Below are 16832 nucleotides of genomic sequence, written 5' to 3'. Positions count from 1 at the left end.
AGCTAGCTGTTGGTATTAATTTCGTGCGAAAGAAGTGCTGCGTATGTTATTTCGTGTGAAAAAATAAGGTTGCCAGATTTATTTCACATGTTTTCCACAATAAAAACAGAGTACTGCTTTTGCGAAATTATTTCGCATATATTTCATTCCAAATATTTTATATGTAGTTTGACAGCATTTCGCACGAAATTTTGAACAGAGTACCTAGCTTTAGATAAAAAAGGTTTCATCATAAACAGCAATTATATACCGATAACACAGTGCAACAGTGTAAAAACACACGATCATGACTATATAGGTTCGACTCTACTACCAAAGGGTAGTAAAAACCTATACTCAGTTTGTCCATTTTGGTGACCGATTTTTTTTCTGAAAATCAGTGGTGCCTCTAAAAAAGGTGTCATCAGTTTTTGGTTAACAGCAAATTCAGTCTTTGTGATACGGCTTAACTTTATATGGCAATAATATAGCTAAGAGTCCGCCAAATATATTTTGTTAAAATTTTTTTTCCAAAAAATAGCTTTTTCGTGCACTTTTGTTGAAAAAATATAGGAAGAACATTTTTTTTAGAATAACTTCCATGGTCTCCTAATTTTTCACTAACAATATTTAGCACAGTTGTAGCTACGGAAAAGTTGAACAACTCTTGAGAACATATCAATGCATTCTGAACGTATCTAGTCACTTTAAATAGCACATAAAGATCACTTTGTACCTTAACAATTTACGTTTTTACTATTTTTCGACGCTAAAACAAAGATTTTTTGTTAAAATAGTATGATCAAGTCCACACTTCTATGTTGTGCTGTATTATTTACTCGGCTGAGGTGTTCGAAATGGGGATCAGTGAGTGGACCCTCAATGTCACACATTTAAAAAAAATCGCCAAAAAGCCATTTATGATCCGAATGAGCTGAAATTAAAAATATAGATAGCCCTTGAGAAGGTCTACAAAAATATGTTTTTATCTGTAGGTTATATGTTTTAGTTATAGAGATATTTAGGTTTAATTTTTTTTTTAATTTTGCTCGATCTTTTTTTGTATTTTATATATGATGGGCCTACGAAAGGTCGTAATTTGTTTTTTATATATGACGTATATTTGCGATAAAATTCTAAAGAAAATAAAACAACCCTGTAAAAACCTATAAAAAGTTACACGCATCCAAAGTTGAAGCATCTTTTGATATATTTCAACTTTGTATGTGTGTGTTTTTTAAGTTTTTTCCCAAAAAAGTCCCCATATTTTTTTTTCTATAAAAAACTAATTTTCTTCGGGACTATACACATTTTTTTATGATCTGGAAAGAGAACTTAATGCAAAAACGTATAAAGTAAAGTTTGACTAACTTAAGCGGACATTGTCTCCCCCAGACCTATCCAAACTTCGTTTGATTAAAATATTCTAAAAACGCAAAGCACCGATCCTCAAAAACTCTTCATATTTGTATAGCCCTATATGTTGTTTATATACATACAAAACGTTTTTACTATCATACTGTAAATAACGCCAAAGTGGGCTATTTTCTAAAAAAAAACTCAGTTTTTGGAACACATTTTCCCCGTTCTAGGAATTTAGATGTTTGAAAACAAAGAATGGCCACATTAGTGATGCCATTGACTTAAGAACATTTAGATCTATATTACTTCCAAATTTTATTGTGATATCTGTAACTGCTCAAATTTTACATTAATTCAAAGTTTTTATTTTTCTTTATAGAAAATCACCATTTAATAATATTGTTAGTTTTTAAGGTAAAATACGTCCGAAAGAACACAAAATTAATTAATTTCAAAATAAAATGTCAATCTCCAAGTCATAAGGTTTTCACCGATATCAAAAACTTATATAAAAAGCTTATATTTACTCTTCAGAAGCTCCACAAACCTTGCCAACTTTCAAAAATTTTAATGTTTTTTCATATCTTGCATCAAGCCGGTCTTGCGTGATCAGGAATGGATAAAGCGATGCCGATAATGATTTGGCCATTCTTCGTTATTCCAGCACAATAGATAAGTATACACTCGAATATACATTTTTAACAAAAAATTGTTGTTTTAGAATCAAAAAATAGTAAAAAAAAACTAAAATTTTTAAGCTTCAAAGTGATTTTTGACAGCTATTTAGAATGCCTAGATATGTTCGGATTGCATTGATATGTTCACAAGAGTTATTCAGATTTACCGTAGCTACAACTTTGCAAAATATTGTTATTGAAAAATTAGGAGTCCCTGAAAGTTATTCTAAAAAAAGTAAAAAAAACAATTTTTTCCTATATTTTTTCAACAGTGCAGTACGTAGCAGTTCTAGGAGACAGTACCGAACTAGTGATTTTACCCATCATTTAGGGTGGGAGCTAGTTACTTCAATAGCCACGTGACTAGTCATTTTAACACGGGCATGTCCTAGGCAGGGGGTCAATTGTCTCTTTTTGATTACAATGGGACTGTCTAATAGCTGGTCCAAAGTAGGCATCGCATTGGCTTCACATACTGGTTACATAGCGTCAGTTGTCTTACTAGCTTTGTAACTGGTTACTTGATGAGCTACTTGACTAGTTATTTTAACACGTGCATGTCCTAAGCAGGGGGTCAATTGACCCTTTTGATTACAATGGGTCTATCTGATAGCTGATCGAAAATAGTCAACGCTTCTGGTGGGTAAAATAAAGTGCAGTACAAAAAAAGTTTGAAGTGACTTCACCATAGGTTACTAAGAGACACTAAAGTGACTATTGACTTCATGATATGTTACATGTGATATCAGTATACTTAAGCAAAAATAAAAATAAACTGTATGAGAATTATATCAACACAATTTGTAAAAAAACAGTTTGTACGAATTACTCACAAAACATTTAAAGTGACTACACTCCAGATTACTTAGAGACACTTAAGTGTCAATTGTTTTCACGCTAGATTACTTGGGATGTATAAAGTAACCAATTGTCTTCTCTCTGCACTACAAAGTGCACACACGTGTCAAATGACCAAAATATATAAAATGGAGTCAGCCAAGTGATAAGACATTTGTGACAATTACTGTCTTTAAGGGATACATTGACTTCTTGCTTAACTGCTGGGGAAAAAACTCACGATAGGTAGCACACATTCACACACATTGAACTGCATACATAGAAAAATTCATTCATGGAAACAAAAATTATTCGAATGATTCGAATCATTCTTGAAACAGTGCGTACACACGTTGCACAGTGGTTTAGAAACTTTTTTTTTTGGAAATAATTCGGTATCTCGGGAACTATTGGAGATATTATTACAAAATTTCACATGGTTAGAGCTGAGGTGTTTTTGAGTTGAATTACATTTATTCAGCTTCCTAGGGGTAATACGGGCCAGTTTGTGCCCCCTCAAAGTTGGTCACCTCGGGTCTCAAAATTTTTAAAAAAATCCCCAAAAATTCATTTATGATCCGAATGAGCTGAAATTTAAAATATAAATAGTCCTTGCGAAGATCTACAAAAAATACGCTTACATGTGTATGTTATCTCCTTCAGTTGAATAGATATTTAGGTTTATTTATTTTTTTTTTTAATTTTGCTCGATTTTTTTTTGTTTTTTAGATATGGCGGCCCTACGGAGGGTCGAATTTTTTTTTCAAAATATCAGCTATATTGGCAATAAAATTCTAAATAAAATAAAAAAACTTGGTAACAGTTATCTAGTCCGTGTAAAAAGTTACACGCATCCAAAGTTGGAACATGTAAAATGGGCCTAATTTTTTACGATTTTTCCTAAAAAAGTCCCTATATTTTTTCTTTTGTAGAAACAAATTTTCTTTGGGACTATATACAATTTTTATATGTTCCGGCAAGAAAACTTAATGCAAAAGCATGTAAAGTAAAATTGGGCTCACTTAAGCGGACACAGTATCCCCCAGACCTATCCAAACTTGGACAATTTTAAAAAAAATATTTAGGTTTCAGTAAAAAATTCTAAAAAGGCAAAGCACCGATCCTCGAAAAAGTTCCGTATTTGTATAACCCTATATGTTTTTTAAATACTTAGAAAGTTGTTTTACTATCACACGGTAAATAGCGTCACAGTAGGCACTTTTCTAAAAAAACTCAGTTTTTGGAACACATTTTCCCCGTTTTAGGAATTTCGGTATTTGAAAATAAAAAATGTCAAAAATTATAATGTCATTAATTTAAGGACATTTGGATCTAAATTAGTTCCCAATTTTGTTATGATATATTTAACCGTTAAAATTTTACATTAAATCAAATTTTATATTTTTATTCGTGGAAAATCACCATATGAAAGTTTTTTTTAGTTTTTAAGGTAAATGAAGTCCCAAAATTTTATAAAATTATTTAAATTTACTAAAATATCAATCCTCAGGTCATAATGTTTTCAACAGTATCAAATACTTATATAAAAAGCCTTTATTTACTCCTCAGAAGTTCCACAAACCTTGCCCGCTTTGACAAATTTGTACGTTTTTTCATATAATGCGTCAAAGCGGGCAAGGTTTGCGGGCCATTAACGTGTCTCAGGCCACTAGAACAAGAAATGTAGGAACAAAATTAACATATTTTGAGAAATATTAAAACAAAAGTTTATCCTTACTTAAAATATATCCATATTTACTTGTATATGAGTTTTATCTTCATAGGATACAGTTAACCTATTCGCAAGTATAACAAAAAATATTTTTTTAACGGCAGTTTCAAAACTCCAATTTAAAATTTTTAAAAATTTTGTGAAACAAATTTCAGAATTTTTTGATCATCACATGGGGATTTATAGGTAATTAAAATGTTAAAAAGGTATGTTAATACTTCCTATAGTTTTTCCGTACCTGTGATTTAAATTTTGCGATTATCGAGAAATACTAATTTTTTGGCTATAATTTGGCGAATGAGCCGAATCTCCTTACTGTTATGATTTTTAAGTAAAACCAATTCAGAATATTATAGTCCAGGTGAATTTAACCTTCGCTTTACCAAAGGTTTTTTATGTACATGGTTTACCAATACCCACCCGGGTGACACTACACTTCTATAAATATATGCGACGAACGAAATTTTAAAAAATTTAAAAAACCTTATAAAAAGTTTAAAATGGTTCTATTAAATTCTATAGAACTCTAGAATTTGTTCAGTGAGTACAAATTTCATTTAAATCGAAACAACATTAAAAAAATATTAAACCAATAAAATCGATATGGTCACCCGGGTGGGTATTGGTAAAGCGAAGATTAAATATAGTCTGAATGTTTTACTAAAATCGGAAAACGCTAAGCCTTAAATCTTGAGGGTCAAAAGTCAAATTTTTCAATCTTTGGAATTTTTCAGAGATAGCGAAATTTTTGGGCCGATTGTGATGTGACTGTGACTGTGTTTTTCGTGATTTTAAACGTTCAGGGTCATTTTGACCCCAAGTGCTCTTAAGTTTTACTTTCCATTTTTGTGCTGTTATTGTAAATACTAGACCTTATGTTATATTTTTCGTAAGTTTCATCAAAATCGGCCCAAAAATATATAAAATTTCTATCTTTCCATTAGAAATTCCAAATATTGAAAAATTTGAACTTTGACCTTCACGATTTAAGGGTTAACGTTTTCCGATTTTAGGAAAACGTTCAGACTATATTTAAAATAACCTGGACTATAATATTCTGAACAGATTTTACTTAAAATTAATAACAGTAAAGAAATTCGACTCATTCGCCAAAATATGGCCAAAAAATTAGTTTTTCTCGAAAATCGCAAAATTTAAATCGCAGGTACGGAAAAACTATAGAAGGTATTGACTAGGGTATTCGAATTATTCGATTTTTCTCTTGTTCGAATAAAACGAATAATTCGAATAAGAGATTTTAACTTGTTCGAATAATTCGATCACACCTTTAAAATTAATCGAATTATTCGAATAATTTAAATTTTTTAAAAAAGTAAAGAAATAAGTTTTGATGTCGGTTTTTTAAAATTTTATTGTTAAAGAAAAACAAAAAATAACGTTAAAGTTAACAATTCAAGTAGTGATAATGTTAAAAAACATTCGAAAACAAAGTCTATCATTAAATTTTCAACAGAAATATTCCGATCAGATTAACTCCCGAACAATCTACAAAACAATTGATTAGCAAACCCATTAGTTTCCGTTTTGGAGCTAAGCTTTAAAAAATGTGAGCTAGTTGTAACTAATTCTTTAGTAAATTAATTATTCACTATTTCTGAATTATTTATAACAAATTGTATTATACATCAAGCTCTATCAACGTTGCAGACTATTTGCTTAATAAAATGGTCTTGGGAAATTAAACAATAAAGGGAATCTGTCCAAAGTTTGATATCATTGTCAGTAAACGTGGCTAATTTGAAGTCAGGCCGTGCATTGACGCATTTAAAAATACGCAAATAGTTTATTACCATGTTAGACAAAGATGTTCAACGATGTTAAAAATCATATATAGACGAACTCCAGCTTTTCTTGCAACAAAATGTTAGTTTGCAATATTTGTGTTTATCATTCGATTTATTAAATATTTTGCAACACATACGTACGCGGTTAATAACATCACTTATATACATATATTTTAAGATCATGTCATCCTCAATATCACTTTCGACGACCGTTTCAAAATCACATTCAACTCCACTTTTATCTAAGTAAATATTTTGATTATTAATTGCAATTCTTCTAATAGTTAAACAGCTAAACAACAAATATTTTATTCCGTACCTTTTATTTTCCTTGGTTCAAGTCCTAAGTTAAAAATTTTGAAAGATTTGTATGTAGAATTGTAACTTTTGCAGTAATATTTATATATTTATAGAAGGAGATATCGGAACACTCATCTACAGTGATCGAAAGTCCCTTTGTCTTTAGTTATTTGTCGAATTTCAGAAACATTGCAATTTTTACTTATTTAAAATTGAAATTATGATAATTTTTAAGCAATTTAATAAATTTAAATATATATGAACATTTATTCGTTTTATTCGATTATTCTACATAAAATTATTCGAATTATTCGTTATTCGAAAATGGCCATTTTTAAATTGTTCGAATAATTATTCGTAAGAAATTATTCGATTAATCGAACGATCATTAGTCGAATGAATACCCTAGTACTGACATACTTTTTTCACATTTTTATGCCTTATTATGTTGTCAATCCCCATGTGATGATCAAAAAATTCTGAAATTTGTTTAACAAAATTTTCAAAATTTGAAAATGGAGTTTTGAAACTGCCGTTAAAAAAAATATTTTTTTTTGGTTATACCTTCGAATAGGTTAACTGTATCCTATGAAGATAAAACTCATATACAAGTAAATATGGATATATTTTAAGTAAGAATAAACTTTTGTTTTAATATTTCTCAAAATATGTTAGTTTAGTTCCTACATTTCTTGTTGTAGTGGCCTGAGACACGTTAATTGCCTGGCGATTTTTTAATAACTTTAACATTTTTTCACCAATTTTTGTCTTTTATATCTCATTAGAACAACAATTACGTGCATATTTCGATTATTTTAAATTAAATTGCTTAATTAATTACTTAATAGCAACATTTTTTAAAAAAATGCACCTCAAAACTGAATCGAAAGTCGGTACGGGTTGCCCTTCTTAGAACAAGCTAAAATTTTTTGGTGGTATTTTAGGTCATTACGAAAGTTTTCAGTTCTAAGGGAGACTCTAGTGTATATGATATAGAATAAAGACATGCACAAGCTGCATTGTTTAACATGAAGCCAATTGCCACATGATGCTTTTGTCATGTTATGTTCTTTTACCTACTTAACAGCAACACGAAAAGGCAATGTATATCAAAACAGAAAGCAAATGCAGCATCATTTTAACAACATCATAACACACACAACACTAAAAAAATTAACAGATGACATGAAGGACATTGAAAATAATTTCAAGTCATTTAAATCATGTATGAGGCATTTGTTGTATGAGATGATTTCAATTCATTTGTAGTATTTATTGTGTGCAATAAGAAAAAATAGACTATAAAAATACAACTGAAATTTATATTTATATTATACTATAGTAGGTCAAAATAAAAATACGAAAGTACATCAATGGGTTTTTCAATGTTGTTTTGGAAAATTTTACAATATTTAGTTTACAAAATTTACAAAAATGGCCATAAAAGGCCAATAATTTTCATGGAATTAAAAATGTAATGTTTTTCACATACATATTTTAAATATTACCTGACTTAGGTACAACCGCTGGAATATTATTAAGTCACCTTTTACAATGCAGAAACTGAAAGGCAGACAGACGAAGTTTGTGGGCGAGGGGTTGAAGAGGTAGAGGTAAAGGTTTAGGTTAGTTCAAAAGATAAAGCAAAATGTCTGCCTTTCTGCATTGTAAAATGGGACTAACGGGGCATTTAATAATTACATTGCTAAATAAAATAAAACTCCATGAACAAAGCCAATTGGCCTATTAGGCGGTGTTTAATTAAAGCAAATGAAATTAAATTATAAATCGTTAACGGTGTATTCACTACAGTGAAGAGGCATTCACGGAGAGAAGTTTATAACATATTTAATGATATTAAAGACAACGGCGTTTATTATACTCGTTGTAAAAACGTGTTTAAATTTAATGAAGTGTCTCTGAATCTTTCGCGGCATAATTGCAACAAAAATTATAAATCTTCGAAAATGTTCCCATGGAACAAATTCAACTGCCCAACGATTTGAAGAAAAAGTGTAGGCCATTTATTAATGCTTTTATTGCGTAACTTCACAGAAAAATAGTTTTAACTAAAATAAAATGAATTGATTTCAATTCATAACATTTATAAATATGTAGTATGATTTTTTTTCCTATTTTTTGTTCTCAAATAAAATCTAGTTGGCTTGAAAAAAAATTATTTAAATTTTCATCTACATACATACATATATTTTTCTGTTTAAAATTTTTCTTGGAAAATATTTATTTATGAATTTTTTATGATTTTCAGCTAGACATTGAGAAAATATGGGCGAAATTTACTGCATTTTTATGATTTTCAGCTAGACATTGAGAAAATATGGGCGAAATTTACTGCATTTTTTGAAGAAGATAAAATGCTCTAATGTTTCAGACTTTTCGATACATTTAGAAATATTGGCCAATATTGGGATATTATACAAAAATATTTGAACTACATACATAAATCATTGGGTAATGCAATTTATTATTAAATAGCAACAAATTTGTGTAAAAATTTCCTTCATGTACAATTTTATAATATTTATGAACATGTTCTTATTCGGAATGAAAAAAGTTAGGAAACAAATTCATGTTCGATTAATAATACTTATTAAAAAATTCATTCCAATTATGAATTTCTTTTTTCTGTGTTACACTTTATTATTTATATTTTTTAAAAATCCTTATATTATTTGTTCTAAATATTTAAAAAAAAAATATAATGCTAAATAATAATATTTCTCAGATTTTCACTGCTCAGCAGTTGTGTACAATTTCATTCTGCTTTGCAATTTTATTCTTCCTAACAATGCGACACTTGTTAACATCAATTCAACTCAAGCTACCACACATAATAACAGCAACATCAATAGTTATAGGCATGACATGGTACAACACGATTTTCGTGGCGCGATGACATTGAACAACATGATGTGCGAGTCGACACAACAAAACAAAGCATCAAATTTTGAAGTAAGGCATTTTTCATTCTGCTTGTGCAGGCAGCCCACTAATATCAATCAAAACCCAGAATTAAAGAAATACAAAGTACTGATATTCTTAATTAAATTAGCAATATTATTTCAATCACTTATTTTTAGAAAATATTTTTTGGAATGGCAACTTTACGTTAGTTTTTATTTTGTAAAACAATAAAATAAATTAAATTTACACATTTATTTTATATATTGTTAGATCATAAAATAATTAAGTGAATGTTGAAAATATTTGTATACAAATTGTATCACAAAACTATTTTTCTTTCGTATTTTTAGGTGACATTTTGTTGATCATATATAAGTTGTAAAAATCAGGTAAAAAATATATATTTTGCCAATTGATATGTAAATGGAAAACCCCCCTAAAAATTGCAACAATATTCATTTTGGTTTAGTTATTGTTACATTTTTATTTTGCAGCACAATTATCAGATCATCAAAGTATTTTACCTTTTTTAAATTCCAGTTAATTTCTTGAGTTTTTTGGCTAGTCGATAGTATGCTGGACTATTAATTTGAGGGTTCGATTCCCGCCAGAGACTCTGGGTGTAGCTGCAGACAAGCAAAACGCTTCGCAGTTTGTGTTTGTTTTTAAAAAAAAAAAATTCATAAAAAAAAAATCTCAAAACAAAGTGGTTCAGCTGCAGTAATATGGGGTAAAGTAGGTGGTAATTCTATTATGTCGTTTGACTCGTTTGGGGAAAATACATTCTTTAGATGACTAACAAACAGGTTTCCTTTTTCAGTATCGTTTCTCGCCAGCCTCCACTAGAATTACGTAAAGGAGGTCTGCTCATAATAGGTCTTTGTAATTTTTTGTAGCTCGCCATAGAGAGTAATTTGAGTAATGGGTGGCATCTTAAGCTGAATTCACCCATGTGTTTCTGAAACAGTTTTAGTCCGGAACATTATTTTTTTTATATGTAGTTTGAAGTCTCTCTCAAAAATAAAACGTCAAACTACATATAAAAATAATGTTCCGAACAAAAAATGTTTCAGAAACACATGGGTGAATTCAGCTTAAGTTCTCCAGATATTTATTAATTGAGTCAGTTTTGCGTTTGTGAAGAAGCATACTGAGGCGTTTGCGACATTTTCTAAGCTCCGTTTTAAGTTGAGGGGATCTGTAGAGTTGCCACTCTCGACGAACTCTTCTTTTTTCAGCTAATAATAATAATAATATCTTATTTGTTGGGTTATTTGAGTGGCGTGTTCAACAGCAAGTTTTAAGTTTTGTTCAAAATTTTTGAGTGAGATATCGATATCTTCTGGTGTTCTTAGCGATATATTTTCTGTACTGTGTGTGCTAATATATTTTCTATATTTCAACCAATTTATTTTCGTGCTTGATATTGCAGAGTGACCAGTCGGGGATACTATTTCTAGGGGGTTCAATAGAGTAACGAAGGTGGGTGAGTGATCCGAGGATAATTCTAATACAGATTTAACCTGCATGAGTTCCATTGGTAAATTTTTTGTAACTGCAAAATCAATGACATCGGGTATTTTGCTTGGGTCAGTAGGCTAGTATGTTGGTTCTCCGCTCGACAGCACATTCAAATTCAATTTAGAAATTGTATTAAACAAAGCGCGACATTTCGGGGTTACAATTCTTGATCCCCAGTAAGTATGCTTAGCATTATAATCGCCAGCTGCCAGGAATCGGGGTCCTAGTGATTCGTAAAAATGTTCATATTTGTTTTCAGTAATCGAAAACCTTGGAGGTGAATATATCGACGACATTAATAGGTTTCTGTAGCAATCATCCAAACAGATTGTCGTTTGGATGGTTGTTTCTTAGTACATTTGCATATGTTTCTTTGTTGTCGTATGTCTGTTACAACGGGGGGTAGTTCAAATTGATGTTATTTAAGGTATTTATAGACGGCAATACTGAGTATTAATATTTGTCAAAAACTCAAATATCATAATACAATCGTCTAAACAAAATTTGTATTAGATTTTCAAAAAATACAAATGATTTTTTTGATTTACGGTCGGTATTGAAAATTTGTTTAAAAGAATTCAAAAACTTTTTATTTTCATATGTATCGGGTATGTATTTATAAAAACAAATAAGGCAAACAAAAATGTAAAGAAAATATAAAATAAAAATAAAGTTAGCAGAAAAATATCAATCAACAAACAAATAAAATATTTGTAATACTATCGTGTAAACAAGAAATGTATTTTTCGAAACGATTTCTTGACATACCTAAAGATTTCAATAATATTTTAAATTTGAAAAGTGTTAATACTCAGTATTGCCGTCTATAAATACCTTTAATGGCTGAGCGGGGAAAATCTTTGGTTTCTGGCTTTGTGATTTTTTAACAATTGAGTAGACAGGACAGCCCCTGTAGTTTGCTGTGTGGTTACCTCCGAAATTGCTGCATTTTTTTATTTTAGGATCATCTTTGGATTTGTTACATTGGGATGTGTTATGCAACTCCCCGCAAATAACACATACTGGTGGCAATTTGCAATATGCCTTGGTGTGTCCATATTCTTGGCAATTCATACATTGGACGGGGCCAAATAGTTTATGTGGTTCTTCTACCGTAATTTTACGATGCAATAATAGTGGTTCAACATTACAGTCAATACCCTTTATTACAACTTGTAGACCCTTGCTTTTTTTCAGCTGATAAGTGTAAAAACTTTTCTTTTGAGTTTCAAAATCTGTTACAACCTTTCTATAATCGTTTTCACTATTGACCTGTATTTTATTTTCATGGATCGTGCCTTTCTTGATTGGGATAACGTAAAAGATTTCTCTCCTATTAATGAGATCAGGCTCTGAACCAGTGAATTTGAATTATTTTCTCTCAAGTAAATAGGGGGTGGTTTTGTAGAGGTAATTTTATTTACTGGTTCATTTGTTTCACATTCCAGAATAGAAAAACGATTTTCATTGTTTAGTCTAGCAGGTTCACTATCCTTATATAATTTAGCCAAGGGTGCCGCTTTCGATGACTTGGGACTTCGTGCCCGTTTTAATACTGTAACATACCGGTCCATTCCAACCTGTATTTGGGATTTATTATCTTTATTTAATGGTTGACTAGTCTTGGGTATAGCGCCGCTTAATGGGTTAATTTTAATTGTAGTCGGTGTGGTGGATTTCGTTTCTGAAGCTGATATTGCTAGCATACTTTCAGGCGTAAATAAAGTATTTGTATTTTTTTGGTAACTCCAGATTAACAGCTGTTGGGTTTTCTTTTGTTTGACAATCATTAGTTGTTGACAATGCGGGGGAACAAGAACGAGCACGGTTAACAGGCTTGGCGGTTAAAAACAAGCTGTCATCTATTCTTCTGTTTGTTAAATGATTAAATTTTTCTTCAATTCAAATCTAGTACAAAAAGGCTTAAGGCAATTTTTTCAATTAATTTTGTAAATGATTTGATTTAACAAAAATTTAATCATTCCAGGTTTGAATAAATTCTGTTATTAATCAACATTAAAATTAATTCAGTTTAAACAAAGGCTTTGGATTGAATCTAAAAAATTAAATATTAGGAATGGATTTATGGAATGAAAGGCTGACATTTTTTAATTACGGAATAAGATTTTAGTGAATTAAGCTCAAATTGTATTAAATAATTCGAGGCTCTGATATTTAGTAATAATAACACTAAGTTTTTATATGAAATTTGCCTATAATATACCTAATTTACAGTATCATTATATATTTCGGGAATAGCCGGGTACCCGGGAGTGTAGAAAAAAATTTCCCGATTCCCGGGAATCAAAAAAGGTCGGGTATATAAAAACCCTAGGGAAGATATATCGTCAGTCTGCCCTTTAAGAGTAATTTTGTGTCACATGGTCCTAATAGACATATTGCTCTTAGCCAATACATAAGAAAGGAAAAACTTTAATGCTTAATAAAAAATTTAAGGCTCAATATGATGAGGTCCTAAAAGAGTATATAACTTTAGGACATACGGAGAAAATTGAGGATCCTGAAAGTAGTTCAAGTTACCTATTTAAGCCTGACAGCACAACAACAAAGTTAAGAACAGTTTTTAATGCCTCTAGTGCATCGTCTAATGGTAAAAATCTCAACGATATGTTGTATATTGGCCCTATATAACAAGCTGAGCACAAAAAAGGTGTCCAAAAGTGTGGTAGATTTTAAACGGAGATCAATTACGTGTTCGAACAAAGTGACAAGAAGTGTAAAGAAATTTGTAAAGAATAAAAATTAATTTTGAAATTGAAACTGGGTTCAGAATGACTTTTTTTGGTTCAGAATGTCAAAAAGAGGGTATACAATAGTGCAAGTAAATAAGTTTTTACACAATCATCCAAAACTCTTAAAAGAGATTTCAACACAAAATGAGAAAGCTACAAGCACTGTTAATAGTTAATGGCAGATGCTATTTCAAATGTCTCCCAAAATTGCAACTGTCCATGTTGTTGGATTACAGTTCAGGAAACTATACAAGTATTAACAACAATTTTTATTTTGTCAAAAGTAAATACAAACATTTGGGGGCTATTCAAACGGTCTGCTATTAAGTTATATTGTCATAACGTCCTAATATATTATGATAGTTTAAACAAGTTGTTGTTGTTCTTCCAAAAAAAAGTTTTATTTTATGATAAAACAATCAAAATAGTTCAAAAAGTTTTATTAGTTTAAAACTTTTTTGTTTGAAAAACAACAAAAATGTGTTTAAACTATCGAATATATGACAATATCACCCAATATCAACCGTTTGAAACCCCCAATTGTTTTTGATCACCTTCACTGTATTTGAGGACTTATTTCATTTTAAAAATTGGGATTCTATTCTAATTTCAATCAAATAAAAACAAAAAATCAAAATTGTAAGTTTAGTGGTTTAATTTTTATTAACATATACATATGTACGTTAAGATTTAATCGATATCAGTCCGTAATGTGCATTTGATCCCTTATTCTCTGATGAAATATAAAAACATTTTGCACTTTATTTTGTCCAACAGTGTATATCAAAGAATGGTACTCGTATTTGAAACACTTATCAGCAAAAATAGTTTTGCACCAAAAAACTTTATAATTTTTCTCCACCCATAAAAGTTAATTTCAACAAACAAATTGTTTTTAACAAGTTTGACTACCGTTGCCGCTAACATACCGTTACCAATATAACTACATTTTATTAATAATTTTTAATTATAAAAATACAAATTTTTGATTTTAATAATTGTCTTCATTGAAATCTACAAATTTAAAATAAATATAAAGTACATAATTTTTGTAAATTTTATTAATATGTAATTTAATTCAGGGTAAAATTAACGTTGTCATTCAAATACCGATACCGAAATAACACCAAATACCGTTACCGCTAAATTTCTGTTACTGAAAAATTCAAAATTAGCGCTACCGTTAACTGTTTCGAATCGGTAGTCAGACTTGGTTTTTATCTTTATCTTGAAGTAGCTTAGGAGAAGGGTATATAAATAAGATTTGATTTAATGAAATCGTAATAATGTCTTAAATGTCGTAAACAGTATTCATACCTTTATCGTCTTCTTCATCGCTTCCTTCAGATTCACTTGCTTCAACTGCCGCCCTTTCATTATATGAAAATGATCTTGTCATGATATATTCTCGTTCTTTTCTTAGTTCTCGTTTTGCCATCTCTAGAACACTTTCAGTATCTATAAAAAATTAATAAAATTTATTAATATTTTTAATGTAAGACGCCTTCAATGACTTTAAATATATATATTGTAGAGTAGAGTATCCCAAAATTTTTTTTTTTGGATTTTCGGAACGCATACCCTCTAATTTTTTTATATATATAAAACTATAGTTAAATACAGGGTTTCGAAGAACTACTAAAAGCAGACGCATTTTACTGAATAGTTGACTTTTTACAGTCTCATGCTTAAAAAAAAGTAACTAGTTTCAGTTTTTGATCACATGGTTACTGAAAACAGTTGACTGTGCACACACATTACAACAGCAAGCAGCAATCGATTTTGTTTTTTTCCAGCAGCCAAACGAATCAGCAGCCGCCATGTTTCAGTTTTCAACTCTACCAAGGCGAATTTATACAAGGTGGAGTCAGTCAAACAGCTGATAATTTTTTTTTCGCTTTTTGGTTCTAACAATTGTCAAATCTTGTTTTTATATTTAAATATCTACATATTCTAAGCTTATTAACAAAATATTTATTGTTTACATAAACAAGTAAAGCCCTCACTATTCAATTATCTACACTATATTAAGTTTAAATACTTATTTGTTAAATTTTTCATTTTGGTTTTTTGACATTTGTTAAGACCAATCATTGTTTTTGTAGAACTAACACCACCTTGTATTAATTCGCCTTGAACTCTACCGAACTGATTACACGACTTCAGCAGCAAAAACATTTCTGTGTGTGCTGCTTACGCATTGTCAGTTTCGAGTTTTGTTTTTCGTACTACGCAGCGTAACAAAAACTGCTAGCTCGACTGAATAGTACGACTGGCTAGTTTGGCTGGTTGCATAAAATGTGTGTACAACAACACACACTTTATGAAGCTAGGTTGAATCGTATGATTTTTTGGTTTTTGTGTTTACATATCACAGAGGAAATTTAAATGTTATTATTGTTAATAGAAATAAATAGGAAATTCTTATATTTATTATATCTTAATTAAAAGTACTAAAAAATAAATTTAATAAAATTATTAATTAATAAATTTAGAATAAAAAATTATTGATATTTTTTTTATTATATTTTATATTGACTAACACAGTACAACATTTTTCAGTCCATTGCTTTGGGACTCAATTCTGACAATTGCACGTGAAAGTAGCCCCAAAAATAAGGACTTCTGTATCATTAGTTTTGTCAAGTTGGCTGCCATAATAATTTAATGGTCATACGAATTTTTTTCCTCAAGGTGGATTTTTATCACTTTTTCTATATTTTAGCACGGTTATATCTCGTATGGAATATCTCTTTTGTGGCTGAAGCAAAGTTGTATATATTGAATAGTAGAAGAAAAGTACGGAACATACCTACCCGAAAAAGTTGCATCCAGTGCCTTAAAAATCGCAAAAATGACAATTTTTACCAATTTTTCACCTTTTTTGCTCAATAACTGGATTACAAATCCAATTATGGACCGAACACCATGAAATTAGGTC

At 30.0% G+C, this 16832-nt stretch overlaps 1 protein-coding gene across 1 annotated transcript in view; it reads right to left on the bottom strand.

The window, feature by feature from the left end:
• Positions 1–16832, bottom strand: part of Klp31E (kinesin-like protein 31E) — a 672978-nt gene that overhangs the window by 317504 nt on the left and 338642 nt on the right. Inside the window, exon 7 of the mRNA XM_065502432.1 lies at positions 15209–15349. Coding sequence (XP_065358504.1) covers positions 15209–15349 — 141 coding nt within the window. The remainder of the gene's footprint in view (positions 1–15208; positions 15350–16832) is intronic.

Source organism: Calliphora vicina, chromosome 2 (assembly GCF_958450345.1).
Source record: "Calliphora vicina chromosome 2, idCalVici1.1, whole genome shotgun sequence".
Classification (NCBI taxonomy): Eukaryota; Metazoa; Arthropoda; class Insecta; order Diptera; family Calliphoridae; genus Calliphora; species Calliphora vicina.
This window is presented reverse-complemented; position numbering and strand designations above follow the sequence as displayed.